Here is a 16,247-nt window from a genome sequence, read left to right as displayed (position 1 = left end):
AATGGATACAAATATACTTTTTTTTCCTGATGAAAGAAGAGACTCTAATCTTTCTTTTGGTCGGTTCAATGTTTTTATAGCAATAGAACATAATATTCTGTGGGGCTTTCAAAATCCAGCCGGGAGCGAAGGGGGTTGCTTCAGTGAAAATGGCTGGGAGTGAATGAGTTTTAATCGTGATTTCAATATCCATCCAAATAATTGTGATTATTATGTTTTCCATAATTTAGAGAATTTAGGGAAAACCTATGGCATGCAACCATAACACAGAAAACTTCTCAACTCTGAGGTAAACATGCAACTGTAAACTACAACCACAATAACAACATTTTGTTAAATTAAATAACCTCTCTCACTGTCAACATCGTTGATTATCTTTGTAATCACATTTGGTTGGCAAAATTGTGTTGTGGGGGGGGGGGTACTAGTGGTATCAGCACTCTGTATCAGTGACCACTCAAGAGTACTCAGTCATTCTGGTATTAGTAAAAAATAAAATAAAAATTGTATCGTCGACCCCTAATCTTTAATACAGTACACAGACGACTTGATGTTGGGCAATTAATTGTCTCCAGGCCTTCAATTGTTTCTTTTCACTGCATTGTTTCAAGCATTTTGTCTTTATGTCGGAAGCATGGACGTCTGTATGTAAGATTTATTTCCTCATCCTGCTCTACTTTTAGGACTTCCCCTTTCCATACCTCTTCCCATGGACAAAGAAAGTGAGCAGGGAGGGAAAAAATTGCACCGGTTTAAGCTCAGTTCTGTACAATACATATGAGTTTTGCCAGTTGTCATGGAAACATCACGGCTGTCATCGCTAGTTAAAGCAAGTTGCTTTGGGTTTTGGATTTCAACGACGGTGTTCATCACTTTACATGTCGTTTATTTGAGCTGTTTCAAGACAAACAAGAACAGGATGTCACATTCCTTTCCACCGCAGCGCTTGGGTCGGCCAAGTCGCAAAAATGTCTCGTTGTGTCTTCCACGGTGTCGACAGGAGTCAAAGAGGGAGGGATCGCCAATAAAATGAGGTCAGGAAGACTGTAAGCGGCCTCAACAGTCTTCAACTTCAGGCCTAACGCCGGCAGGCTGTCCTGAGGAATTGTCACGCTGTACATGGTTGGCATCTCATACATCAAACAAGTTTAAACCCGGCACATCACATAAAAAAACAAACACTTAAATATACTTTTTCCAGGTGCGTGCCTGAAATGCACGACACACACATCATCACAGATGTTACCACAGATGTAGCAGCAGGATCACAAATGCAGAATAAAACAAACAAACATGCCGACTGTGGTTTTGTCCATTGCACAGAAAATGTACAACAAAAGACCCCAATTTGACCAAATAATGTGAGGACTTTGGAAGTTTTCCCTCCGACACTTGCTAACTTCCAAGTGGTTCTAATTTCAAAACACAATTTCTCATAGGAAAACGTTTCAACGGAATAAACGTGTTTCTTACAAACAATTGTACCTCTCCAAATGACCAACAGCAGGGGTGTCAAACATACAGCCCGCGGGCCGGAACCGGCCCTCACGGGAGTCCAATCTGGCCCGTGAGGACTGAACACAAACTGCAGATTTTCGCTCAAATGGACACTGACAACCACTTGAATGACATTGCGAAATGTGGCTGTTGCTCAGGTTTTGATGCAAACATTTTTGTTAAGAAATGTCTGATTATTCTTCAATAAGATCATAAATGGGAATATTTTCAGACTACGTATAATTATTTGGAAATATTTTCACCTGTTATTTAGATTATTCAACAGCATTTTTATGCTAGTTGCATTATTATCTGCTTTGTAAAATACACGTGTATAAGAAATATTGTCTTTTTCATATTGTCAACACTACAGAGATGTGTTTTCCCCAAAATAACTTCCGTTTCTGGTTCTATTGACTTTGTTATTGTTGTTGTCATTTTGCTCTTTAGCTCCATTCATCTGAAAGGCTATCACATTTTTGAGCTTGTGAGCGGCTTCCTGCCAAACGCATCGCTCGCATTGAATCTGGTCAGCAACAGTGTGTACTTTGCCGGGATGCAGCGTTGCCACCAGTCGTTTTGCTGTATTTTTTGTGCGTGCTGTCTGGGAGCGAGTTCAGGCTTATATGTTGGGCGACGGGGAGGAAGTGGATGCAGGCTATTTTGGAGACTGGCTCTAATCTGGTTATTGTGGTTTCCATCCTCTCGCTGTCACTACTCTGCTCGAGCTGGCCTGATTTGGAACATGCACATGAGTGGGATGATTCGCCTTCATGGGTGTTTTTACCTCATGCTAATGCTGCTATGTCACAGTCTACACTAGCGTGTTTTTGTCGTACGGTTATACAGTTGCATGTTAAGTGGTCACAACAAAACGAGAAGTTTGCTGAGAAACTCATGATAGATTAGTCGACCAGATTTGATGATGCTGAGTAAAACTTGATTTAGGGGGCTGAATTTTTACATATTTTGCTTATTCTTGTTACTATCCTATCATCAAACCTACAATGTGACATAATGTTATTATCCCATCCAATACTGTATATTCTCTTAACGAAAATCCCGTTGAAATCTGGGTGATTTCCTCCAAATGACAAGCTTGTGAGCTCATCACGCATTCCTGCTATGGATTTTTCCAGAGGCGGCCGGCGATCCGCGGGGCGATTTCACCCCACAGGCGCTCTTTCGGAAAGAGATGAGAAAAAAAAGGAAAAGCGTCCGTCCCTTGTTGTCTGTGTTGGCTGTGTCAGCAGCAGGCGTGGCAGAAAATTCCAAAATGAGGGCGGGAGACAGGTCAAAGGGGGGCACAGAGAATAAATGAGGGTAGGGCGTGTTTGTGTGTGTGTGTGTGTGTGGGGGGGGGGGGGGGGGGGCTCATTAGAACAAGGAAAAAAGATAAACTGATAGATGCCAACAAGGAATCTAAATTTGAGTAAGACGGAAGACTAGGACATACTGTAAGAAAGAAAAAAAAAATGAGTCAGAGAAGCACAACTTCCTTCTTGTGGTGTCATGGCCTCTTTGTGCCCGTTGCTAGGATACCAAAGTTATTTGGCCTGAGAATATAAAAGCCTCCCTGATGTAAAGCATTCTTCTTCTTCTTTTACTCCTGTTCGAGCTAATCTCCATAATGTTGAACTCAAATGAAATGGTTGTCTCAAAGTGGGTGAATAAAAAGACCATTTGTCATTTGGGACTTGTGCATAATTTTTCATCAATCAATTACAATTAAATTCCAAAAAAAACGTTAACAACTTAACATGGTCCAATTTTTAAACCTGATATATACAAAAACAAATATCTTGCCAGCTTTCCCCAGTGAGCAAGCGTGTTTTGCTTGTATTTTTTTATTTAAAGGATTCTAATGATTTTAAAGAGGAATTGTTAATTGGTTGAATTTTAGTGCTGGATAACGTACTAATTTTAATTTAACAACAAAAGGGTATGTATCTCTGTCCTGGCTGCTCAGTAGGCTACAATATGGCGAAATCTAAAGTAAGTCAAGAATAAATGTCAGCTGTTTATTTTCCTTTATTAATTAAGAAACATTTCACACACCATTTTTAACTCATTCACTGCCATAAATTAAAAAAAAAATTTAAATAAAAAATTAGGGGCGACAGGCAATTAACATTTTTAATTGTAATTAATCGCATGACTTCACTAGTTAACTCACAATTCTAAATGTACAATAAAAAATTCTAGGTGTTTATTTTCTTGTTTATAAAAGTGGAAAAAAATGTGAAACTAATAGAAATAGTCAAAAGGAATTTTTGACGTCTATAGCCGTCAATGGCAGTGAATGAGTTAATTGTATGTAGGGCTGACAAAAGCGATCGACTAACTCGGCCACCAAAATTGCTTGTTTATCCCAGTTATCGATGGAATAATCGATTCTAAAGAGAGATAGCCCTACTTACGATATATGATATGACAGTTACAAATGTTACTTAAAACTAGTGCTGTCAAAGTTAAAGCGTTAACTGATTAATTAATCACAAATCATTAAGCATTAATCATGAATTAACGCAGATTAATCGCACCATTAACTTTTATCATAGATTATCCATTAGCGTGACAGCGGATGATAATTACATGCATTAAAGTAAAGCATTTAATAAATGTTTGCGTATCACATTTAGAATATTTGTTCATCTCAAAATATTGGGGTCATTTTTTTTTCCATTTGAAATTATGCAAGTAATTAACTGATTAGAAAAAGAGGAGGATGAGCGTGTGCAGTGGATCCAAAAATGTTGAAGATGTCCTCATAACATTAAATGTCAAAAGAATGAACACATAACCGGTGCTCTTCAAATTTGGCGGGGAATTTTTTTGGGATAAAAAGCCTTTTTTATTAAGCGATTAATTGTGATTAATCAAAATTAGAAAATGTGATTAATCTGATTAAAAAATGTAATCGTTTGACAGCTCTAATTGGAACAAAATCCATTCCATTCCATTTCCATGACTTCCTGTGTGAAAACGTTTGTTCCACCTTGAAGTTTGACTTCCCAGAATCATCCGACGGCGCTTGACTTCAACATGGCCCACATTTCTAGCCTGGAGAAAGCGTAAAAGCTTGACAGGAGCAAACGGCCATAAATCCACACGTGACATTTGTGGTGCCTCTCAGGCTCGCTTCTCTGCTCAGCTCCTCGCGTCCCTCACTGGCATGACTCGCTTTCTCTTGTTTCCCCAACAATTGCTGCCCCCTATTCACCATCGCATTCACACTTCATTCTATTGTTATTGTCCCCCAGGCTTGATATGTTCATTGTTCAGTCGGTGTGTGTTGGGACCTGACCATCATTCATTAAGTTGAGGGCGAGTGACGAAAAGCACCTACAAACAAAAGGAGATGATTTTGAATGAGATTTTTCTCTGGGGGTGTGTGCGCGTGTACTGTGTGCACACAAAACTGTTGGTGTGACGTGTGTGTTTGTTTGTGTATTCTTTCTAAATGGCTGAAGTGGTACTCAATACGCGCACCGATTCTTAACATCAATTTGTTTTTTTTAAACTTGTAAGTAAATAAGGTGACTTGCATCTCAAGGCACCAATATACAAGTAAAAGAAGAAGCTACGCTAACATTTAGCTTGTCTGGCTTGTCACACATTAGCCGGGTTTAAATGGAGACTTTTTAGTCATTCTGATTGAAATCATTCCGAATGAAGATCTCTGGTCTCTTGTTTGACGTGATCCATTCCGATCTGCTGTTTATATGCTCCCCCCTCCTTTAATCGGACCAGCCCCGCGGCAGCCGCGAGAAGCACGGGCATCGATCACGTGATTTATCAAGATGGAGTTTATTTGTCATTTAGCACAGTAGATGTGATAGTGCAGTGTAAACAGTTTTATTGAAATAACAACTTGATAAAAACAAGTAGCAGAAAAGCTCTGGGGAGACGCCGCCATTTTAGTGGGTGGAAACAACGAAGTTATGTTATATGGAGCATTTTCATTACGTTTGGCCGTTCGGATTCATTCTAATCGGAATACGGCTCCATGTAAATCAGGCTAGTGTTGTTGTAATTTTCATTGCAATGAATGACTTTTAGGAGCAAAACAAACAATCAACACAGCTAGCAGCAACTGTCTGCCATTTTGACAGTTGCCTTCCTAATTGACAATCGTTCAGTTTCACGCCACCAAGTCCGTGGCTCAGCCAAACTCATTTGCTATTAACAGGCTTAACATTTACAAATATCAGCAGTCTTACCAATAAATTGGAGAGGAATAAGCAGTGCGATATTCTGCATTTTTTTTTTAAGACTATTGGCCAGGAAGAGATGACATTAAAATAGGGTTGCACCGATCACAATTTCTGGCTGGTCACCCAACCTCGAGCTTTAAAAAATATGATCTGCCGATCCCAATTATTTTCAGAACAAACGGCATACACGGTACACCTTCAATGATTTATTGTAAAACATTGAACAAAAAACGTGTCACAGATCACCCAAAAGTAAGGAAATCGGGGCCGATCCTGATCTCAGTCTAATATAAAAGCTGCATCAAAGAAAAAACTCTCTGCACTCTTTGTTTTTGGTTGAACTTCAAATAAACATTTCAGTTATATTAGGAAAATGGAGGGATGGACGAAATTAAATCTGCCTCAATAATCGGTATGGCATTGGCTCTGAGAAAAGCCCGTATCGGTTTCTCTTTAGAAAACTCCGCAGGATAGCGATCAAGATAATCTTTCAAACACATCCGCCAATTTGGATTTTGCTGAGTTTGTTGAGTTAGAGAATGTTGTAACATTAGCAAATAAATCATCTCTTAATGAATCAACACAGCACCTCGTTCCCCTCACCGATCTGATGACAGAGATCGGTTTCAAGTGCGTTTGCTAAGCCGAGCGACATGCTGCGTCATGTGTTGGCCTCTCTTTGCTTTTCAAGTCAATCCAAATGTGGGCAGCCTATTTTTGTGCTCCTCTTCCTGGTCCTTTACGCTTCATTTGTCCGTGTTTATCCACCATCAATACTCCCCCATGTAAGGATCGCTCCACACACTCACCACTAGCAAACATATTTTCACAACATCCTTCCAGTAAATATTAAAAAAATAAACAATATTTTCTTGTCATGTGTTTCAAGTTTCCCTTTACAGTGAAAGTAGCTCTTTGGTATTTTTTACTGACTGTACAGTCGCTTAGTTATGACTGATGGTGGTGGACGTCCCAAGGATCAAAACTGCATGACCTCATTTTTGGTCAATAATTAATAACCGCAAGCTAAATCTTGTCATCTTGTTACTAAGTCACAAAATGAGCTACCTTCAGATGCCTTGGCAAATCTTATTTTTTTTTTTTAATGCCATCTGTACAATATATATGGGTATACGTACGTATACATTAGGGATGTAGCAATATTGGCGATATCGTGATATTAAAATTGACCCGATAACTTCGTCGTAATATTTTGATATTAAAGCCAGCTCATCCCCGTAAAAAAAAAAGTAAGTTTTTTGCCTGCTTCTGCCGAACACAGCATTATGAACTACATAGACCATGATGCTTTGCGGCGCCGCTGATCCTATAGGAACGCACGGTGCACACTGTTGAGAGAGTTCAAGATGGCGGAGAGTGGCGAACCGTAAGAGATGGCTTTAGAAGAAAATTCGGCAATTGAGATTACAAATGCTCCGCGAACTTTTAAATCAGATGTGTGGAAGCACTTTGGTTTCTCCGTTTCTACAAACATACATAGTTGTAAAAATAGCCGTTAATGGTAAAATGCAAGAACAATAAATCACTCAATCCTAATTTAAAAGATAGAATAGTGTGTGTAACGATGTCTCCTTTAATGACCAACCATTCCCTTTCTTCTCCCTTGTGCTTCCTTATCAAAACATTACAATCTGATGGTTTTTAGTGGTCATCTTCTAAAAATGCAGTTCTGCTGCAAGCAAGCCAACGTTCCAGATGTTGCAGTTTGAGTGGATGTTCTTTTGACGGCTCAGCTGTTTTCTCGCCTTGTACGTAAGCGTGCGCGTGTAGCCCGTAGCTTGGCGGCGGCTCGTCCCGATGAGTCGACCTTGCACAAGGTGATAAAGTCAAAAAGAGACTTTTCCATTTCTGGCTCCTCATTTCTTCAGTGACTTCATAGCACTCCAGCTCAACGAGCTGTTGATAAGGTTGCTCTCCAGACAGCAATTCATTTCTTGTTTCTTCCATCAAGTTGAGCACATGTGTAACACTTGCCTGTCTCGCCGTCATACATCACGGACCGAGAAGACGTCCGTCATGCTTTCATGCGCTCAGCAGTGCAACTTTAACCTTTCAACATTCAGCAACTGGACGCTTCCGTGATATTTGCAAGGAAATCAAGTCAATTTTTCCGAGCGATTCTGCCGCGCTGTTCTCCAACTGTGTTTCGGGATCACATGGCCGCCAGACGATGCCCCGGAGATATTTTTCCCATAACGCCATCTGCATTGCCGTGACAGAAGTCGGCCGCACAGCGAGCGGTGAGGATGACCGACACGGAATTGGACAGTTTGTTAGCTAGAGGTTTGTAAGCGAAACGTTTGAGAACTGAGTCAACGTTTGCAATTGAAATAAATGAAAATGCACTTAATCCGTTCCATCCCAACAAAGTTATATTTATTTTATTTTTGTCGGTGTATGGTGGTTCATCTATGTTAAGCAACGTTAACTGCCAAAGAAGGTAAATTTCACCAAACCAAATTTTGCAATGGATGAATGAATGAATGTTGTTGCCATTCAACACTTGTAATTGTAGCCAGACTATTTGCAGATAGTCAGCAACTCACAAAAACGAGTTGCAGCATGCGGCACGTCACCCGATTGTCCAGTGTCGTTGGGTTGCGTCACTCAGTGTGTGGCTGGCTTCATTTTCCAAGCGGGTGCAAGACTGATGACAGTTGTTGTTTGGCCCAATCTGCTTCCTGTGAAGCTGACTCAGCAGAATAGCCAGAGCAAGGGTGACCTTTTGTTGACCCCGATAGCGTATTGCCCAAATGAGGAACAGAACTACATCGTCAACCCACGACTCCCTGTATCTTATTATTATTTAGCTACATAATAATTCATTTGAGTTATTTTCTTAAATGTCGTACGTGATCTAGACTAGAGTACTAAGCCAAATCTATGAATCTTTGAGTTAAACATTAGCTTAGCATCTTGCCTTATAAGTATCCCCTGTTGATCATATCAGTGTGCATCATAACGCAGCACAGGAAGATGTCCTTGATGATCCACCAATATTACAGACCTAAAAAATGTCAGCTAATAAAGATAATATTCATAATTTATTATTATTGTTATTATAAATGTTTTTCTTGAATTTAAAATGAATATACCGTTATCGCTTGCATTTTGTTTTGTTAGCAATAATTTATTGTGCTAATTGGTAGCTCAGCATCATCCTTCCTGACTTAAGGTAAATACAGTGGTACCTTGAGGTACGAGTTCTAACTAGTTCTGTGACTGCACTTGTATCTCAAAACACTCAAATCGCAAATCATCTTTCCATTGACATAAACGGAAATGTAATTTATCTGTCCCAGCTCTTTATTCTCTGAATGTTAAAAAATAATTGTGCCAACGCTAGCGCTAACGCAACATAAGAGGTGTCCTGGTTGCTCCATCAATATTATAAACTGGTGATTTTTGTGGTCACCCTACCAAGTTCCGACACTGATCTTCATATTACAAGCCGATGTATTACCCAAGTGAGTTTGAAGTTGGGACGGAGGACACATATTGTCACTCGGAACCTCAAAACATCATGCGAGGATGCTGTCCATCAGTCGTTTCCTGTTTGCGAGCAGATTGTCATGAATCCTGTTGAAAGGCTGAAGGAAAAAGCCGTCAAATTATGGACGCTGTGGGGCATTTTCACTACTTTCACAGGAAATGTACAAGGGACCATGACGTACATCCGAGCTTTTGTCAAGTCAAATGCGGCTTCGTCGGATTTCAAATCGTTTTAAAGTGTAACTGTAAGGGTTCCCACGGTATGATTCTGTTTTAGCTGTAGGGTGTATGCGTGTATGAGAGTGGGTCTGTGCCACTCGATGTACAAAAAATGCATTCACATTCTCGTGAAACAAAGATCCTGCAGAGTTCCAGCCACAGCTCGACATCCTGTTGATATCACACAAGCCCATTCTTTTGACTTTTGTGTGTGCGTTAATATGCACATTGTACAGTATTTCTACACACTTGTGTGTAGTTCACACACTTCCTTTTGTGTCGTGTTCAAGCTCTTTCTCTCTCTCTGCGGGCTCATCCCAGCCACTCAAATGTCCTTCACATGTCTTTTTTTGACAAATGGCCTGCCATGCTTACTTAGGCTTGTGATTATCTGGACTGTACCATGTCTATGACAAGTGGGACCTCAATTGTATGAGGAGGTAAAGTGGTGCATGTCAACGTTGTGGAAGTCTGTACAGTAGCTGTTTGACTGACTGAGTCAGTATGTCAACACGTCGACTGCGCAATAGAATGTAACGCCCTCATGGAAAGTGTATATATTGCGATATAAATATAAAAACAAAAGTTAGCGCTAGCATACCCGAGTGCTATGCCTTAATTCTGGATGCTAAAATATTTACAGTATATTCACTATCGAATTTAAACTCGATTATTGTATCGAATAATCACCCATCCCCCCATTTTTTAAATTAAAAAAAATATATATATATATATATGTGTCCTTAAAACATTTATAATAAATGTAGAACATAAAGCTAACTACTTTAACTACTATTTTTTTTTTACCTAACCCCAGAGGAAAACAAGGGAACACACACATCTTTTTAATTTGAACTCAATTTGATTACTGTATTAATGACTAAAGGATGCAGCCATATTTCTATTAGTTTAATATTTTTTCCCCCACTTTAAAAAAAATATTTTATTGTACATTTAGAACAGATATAAAATGCAAGATTAATCGTGACTATTGAAGTCATGCGATTAATTAAGATTAAAACTTGTAATCATCTGACACCCCTAATATCATGATTCTTTTTCTTTTTAATCCACTAAAGTTGAACATCCTTTGAATTGAGTGGATATAACTACTCATTAATTATGATCTTACGTACAATTGTATATATGCATTATTAAACACCAACAAAATGAAACGATCGGACTTCAAACCCTCCTAGAATGCCACATAATACTGCCATTTTGACTTGTGACATCATTTCAGAATTGCCCATTGTTGTTGTATGTCTCGTTCCAACTGTACTTATTAGTACGGTGTCAAACAAGACTTTAGAATGGCGTCAGACTTGACATCAGAGCATCGACTCTGCCGATGACTGACTGTATTTACACCAAAGGCAAAAGGCATCTGTAGTTATGCAATATTAACCTTTGTTCATTTTTCAAAGTGTCTATCAGGATCACAGCCAACATTGTGGTTTTGAAATTTGGGAACAGGTTAATAGAGAGCGCTGCGTTGGACTAATATAAGCATTTTTTATATTTATGAGTGCGATGACAAATGAGATTTATTTGCATTTCATGCACCAGTATCTGGTTTAGTAGCTCATGATGCGGCGTGTCAACCGTCATCAGCCAAAACAACAAGTGCACACTGTTTTTCCATGGCCGTTGAGTGATGCAATCTGACCGCAAAGCACAACAAAGTCGTAATTCACAGCTGAGGTTTAAGTGCTAGCGACTTCAGATGAACTCGCTGATGTTCTGGAATCTCGTTCAACAACAATGCAACACCAATCCATCGAGATCCAATACAGGAGCTGTATCAAAAGAACTTGGCTTTACAAAAATAATAATAATAATAATACTCAGTTTCCATTGGCAATGTCAAATCAGTATTGATTTAATAATATCAGGATTGTATGGTGCTTTGAGTGACCTTATTTAGCATCATGAGCGTTAGCGGCAAACATTTTTTTTTTTTTTGATGGCTGCCATTTTGTTTGAACACGAGAGACGTGGAGCGTGGCTGAAGAATGAAAAAATAAAAGGTATGCTCTGCTCTCATGGAGCGAAGAGGAGCTGTCACTGACAGGAAGCAGAAGATGAAGCAGTTTGAGATACCGGCCAAAAATAAGAACGCCCGCCAGCGCTAAGCTGTGGGGGAGTGGACAAAGAAGATGGATTGTGTGTTTACAAGTGCCGTTGTTACATCGGTGGAACCAGAGCTCATCCCTGCATCAGGCCACCCAATACGTTTTTTTTTTGTTTTTTTTTACCTGAAATATGCCGTCTAGTTGGATTACACCACAAAAGAAGAAGTGTCCGCTTATGTGCACTTTCCTGCCATCTTCAGTTTCCTCCACACTGTCCAAAACACAGCTTGTATTTTCGGGAGGCATAAAATGCATAATTGATGTTACAACAGTGAGTTCAAAATTAGCTGAGTCACTTTTCCTCGTACCTTTAAGTTTAGGGGTGGGCAATACAAGGAACACCAGTTCTGTTACCTCTTATTTCTTTGTTGTGAAATGTGGCAAATCCAATTTAAACAATAGCAAAACTTGAATTATTTAGTTTAGTTGGCCAGCTTAAAATTTAATAGGTTAGCTAAGTTGCTATGTCTTAGTGGCTCCACAGTCTCCATTTACTGGCTGCCATGAAATTATGGTTGCGTACCTAATCTTATGGCCATATCGAGTGTCTATTGTGCAGGCAATCTGATGTGGGGGGGTTGAAAATAACAACAGCTGGTGATAAAATGTCACTTTCCCGAAAGCGAACATCATTTTCCGTAAATTATTAACAAGCAATATTTTTGCTGTCATTTGGTAACCCGACACCGGGATCGTCAGCTGTGCATCCCGCGGCTTGATGAATCACTAAGTTATTCATTAGTAGCACATGGATGACTTGCACACGTTTGCTTTTTATTCATTAGTGACACAGAAGCATCCTGTCTTGCAGCGATGTGATCGTTTCTGTCATGCAGGAAGGTGGCCTTGTCCTAACTTTCATGAAGGGGAAGCTTCAAGTCAAAATGTGTCTTGTCTGTTGCCGGAAAGCATTTGAATGCAATTTTTGCACTCGACACGGAGTGTTTTTAGCCGCTGACACACTTAGCATGAGTGTTACATGATAGATGACTCCGACAATTATCTTTACCTTCATTTTGACTTTGACTGATGACGGTCATAAAATATCAGTCATACTCCCCGATGTGATTTTATTGCAGCCTTTAAACAAAAATTTCAAGTACCATGGAGAAACTTTTTCATCATTGTTGGCTGGAATTTTGAATGGAATATAACTTGTTTTTCTTACCTCCCCCAAGGAGGTTTTCATCACGGTTGTTAACGATACTTGACTTTGTGGAGACTGTGATGCATGGACTAATAGGGAAGCTGTTCAATTTTCCATTCATCCATTTTCTATAGCGCTTGTTTACATTATCATGGCTGAGCTGGAGGCGGAGCCTATCCCAGATGACTTTGTTCAATTGAGGCGGGATACACCTTCAGCCAATCACAAGGCGCATACTGTATACAAACAAGCATTCACACACGGTCACATCCATGGACAGTTTTTATGATAACTTTTTTCAGACTGTCAAGACCCCACTTCTCCTAAAAGCAATTGCCGCTGTTGGACAAGAGATCGTTACACTAACTCCCTCTTGTCTCTTTCCTCTCCCGTCATGTCAGGTTTGTCCACGGCCAAGAGGAAATTTGCCGACTCCCTCAACGAATTCAAATTCCAGTGCATCGGAGACGCTGAGACGGATGATGAGATATGCATAGGTGAGCTCGCTGATGTGAAAGCTGCATCACACAGTAAACTTGAGTGTCCTGAAATCATTTCACGAGTTCAAGTCAAAAAGTGAAACTCAAAAAGATTCACTATATACAATGAAATATGTCATGTCTTTATTTGTATTGTTCACATTTGAAAAGTAATTGTGATGATTGTGGCTTACAGCTAACGAATCCCAAATGTTCTATATTTTGAATGTACTTTCCAGTCGTAAGTGTCATCATTTCCAGATCATAGACAATATGGAGTTAAGAGTTCTCACGTCGAACCCGTTTGAAGCCTGTTGCTAACCAAAACATCAGCACCTACAGAAGCACGTAAACATTGCGGGGGAACTGCATATGAATTCACTCACAAAACACAAAAAATCCATTCATGCATCCATCCATTTTCTTTGTTGGGCCGTATCCCATCTGACTTTGAGCAGGAGGCCAAGTACACCCGGCGTCACTGGCCACAAAGACAAAATGGTTCACACTCATCAGAATCATTCCTTTCTTGGTAAAAGCAAATGTTTCGATGGTTGTTTGTATCGGTGTACCTAATGTTTTGGCCAGCGAGTTGTACGTACAACCACCCAGCATCGGTTTAGGGCGACGTCGTTTTCACTTTGTCATGCTTCTCAAGAGGCTCATTGTGCGAGTGTGCGGTCAGTCCATGTTGGTCATGTGACATACAGAAAGATGTACAGTGCTGTACTAGCGTCTTTTGTTACCACAAGTGTCATTAAGTCAAAGATGCGCACTCCAGCGATCGCTTTAGCGCATTAGGCCACAAAAGCTCATGTACACTTTTAATGATAAAACACACAAAGCATGCGGAGAAACATGCCGAGTCGGACCCAACCCTGACATGAAAGCCACTGCTATTGTTTCGGATTGACAATTGCGTCATTACTCATTCCATCAACTCACCAAGGCCTCTTTCGGTGTCTGTGGAAACATGCAACAGAGGCCGCGCCCTGTTTGTGTGTGTGCATGTGCACGCACAAGCCACCCACTGCCGTTGTTTGACCATCACCCGTTATCTTGCGTGAACAGCTTGCAGGGCTGCATTTTTTTGGGGGGGGGGAGGGTCCAATATTACCACACGTGTAGTGAATAAAAAAAGTCTACACGCTCCTGTTAAACTGTTGAACGAGCAGAAGAACACCCTTCCAACAGTGAAACATGATGGTGGCAGCGTCACGCTTTGTGATTTTCTTTACTCTCAACTGGGGTTTTAGTGGAGGTAGAACAAATTATGAACAATTCCAAGTACAAGTCACTTGGCAACTTTTTTTTAATTTTCTTTCTCAAAGATACAGAAAAAAATGAAAAATTTACATTTTTTATACCACAAAAACTTGGCATTTGTTTAGGGTGTGTAGACTTTTTATATCCACTGTATGAGACCATTATTGTAACAAAGCAAACGTGAGAAAAGGGCCTTCAGTTTTCACAAACTGTATGTAAAGTTCAATTTCAACTTCGTTTCACTCAAAAGAAGGTCTCAAAGGGAAAACGAATGGAAAATCAAGTAAAAAAAAAAACTCAGCTCAGTTTGTATGTTCCGTTCAATATCAACTTGTGATTGATTGAGTGGCTAAGCTAAGCAGAACGAGGAAAGAGTTTTATTCAAGGTTGCAATCATTTTAATGCATTCCAACGTTGTGCGACTTGGATGCAACTCGAAAGGCAAATGCGATAGCAAACTGTTGAGTTTCTCTGCAGCCTTTGATAGAATGTGTTGAAGGTCCAAGAGCAGAAATGGAACACCTTCATGTTCTCTCATTTTCCACCATTTTCCTCCCCAGCCAAGTCTCTTCAGGAATTTGCAGCTGTTTTACAAAACCTGGAGGATGAGAGGACACGGATGGTAATTTATACACTTTTTTCATCAATAATGTTTCCATGATGCGTCCTCATCATCAATTAGTTTTTTCTCTCTCACAATTTTCAGATTGAAAACGCCAATGATGTGCTCATTATGCCTCTGGAGAGGTTCAGAAAAGAGCAAATCAGTGCAGCCAAGGTAAGCCTCCCAGGCCTTTGGCACCAAAAACGTGTACTACAAGCACACACACACACACACACACACACACACACACACACACACACACACACACACACACACACACACACACACACACACACACACACACACACACACACACACACACACACGTTTGTACAGTACATCAGCAGTCAATCAATAAAGAGCCTGTTAGAGAGCTGGCCTGACATCCGCTTTGCTAATATTGTTGCGTATTCATGGCAGTTGGCTGGTTGCAAAAGTTGTTGGTGTAAGGCCAGTTCACGTGTCCACATGTAAAATGTCCAAGTAGCAGTTGTCACCAGCTTACAAGTCCCTTGTGTAAAATGGACAAAGCAACTACCGGTAAATTTGACTCAACGTTTTTACTGGAAATTTTAATGAAATTCAACATGTTCATTTACAATTGCTAAACGTGACTCCTTTGTGTGTGTTAAATTACGACATGTTTTTAAATTGACATGTTGGCATTTAATGACAACATCTTTCAAGTATGTTTGTATTTTTATTTCGACAACAAAATGTGTTGTAATTAACTGTATTCATTTACTGTACAAATTATATAGATTTACATCAACCTATATTTATAAGTAAAAAAATATGAAAATGTGGGGGGAAAATGAAATAAAATACACTTCAATGAAATTACTGTAATTAATTACAAAATGTCAAACATTCTATTTCTAAATTAATAATAATTTGATACAACCTATAAGGCAATCATTTTCAACGAAGTATTCCGTGACAAACCTCTTAATCAAAGCATCACAACATGACCTTCTTAGGATCTTAAATAATGCTGACATCATAATTCCACAAACAGGCAGTAGGTTGCGTGTGCCTTGTGGCATCTTGTCACATCTCAGTGTCCCCCTTTGCAAACATTCAACGTGATTCGTTAACGAGTCAAATTCATTCCATGAGTGTGTTTGTAAATGAAAACTCATCTGGAATCAATTTTCCTCATTCAAATGA

General features: G+C 39.7%; 1 protein-coding gene across 2 annotated transcripts in view; it reads left to right on the top strand.

Moving 5' to 3' along the window:
* LOC147160611 (rho GTPase-activating protein 26-like) overlaps positions 1 to 16,247 on the top strand; it is a 45,463-nt gene that overhangs the window by 9,554 nt on the left and 19,662 nt on the right. For both annotated transcript variants that reach the window (XR_015097376.1, XM_086098150.1), the window contains exons 3-5: positions 13,130 to 13,225; positions 15,034 to 15,095; positions 15,180 to 15,251. Coding sequence is in view for 1 of the 2 variants with exons in the window: in XM_086098150.1 (XP_085954276.1) it covers positions 13,130 to 13,225; positions 15,034 to 15,095; positions 15,180 to 15,251 (230 nt within the window). In the remaining variant the exon portion in view is untranslated. The remainder of the gene's footprint in view (positions 1 to 13,129; positions 13,226 to 15,033; positions 15,096 to 15,179; positions 15,252 to 16,247) is intronic.

The sequence above is a fragment of the Leptonotus elevatus genome, chromosome 16 (genome assembly GCF_054856555.1).
Source record: "Leptonotus elevatus isolate MCC_2025b chromosome 16, RoL_Lele_1.0, whole genome shotgun sequence".
NCBI classification, from domain to species: domain Eukaryota; kingdom Metazoa; phylum Chordata; class Actinopteri; order Syngnathiformes; family Syngnathidae; genus Leptonotus; species Leptonotus elevatus.
The sequence above is the reverse complement of the archived record's forward strand: the minus strand, read 5'-3'. Positions and strand labels throughout refer to the sequence as shown.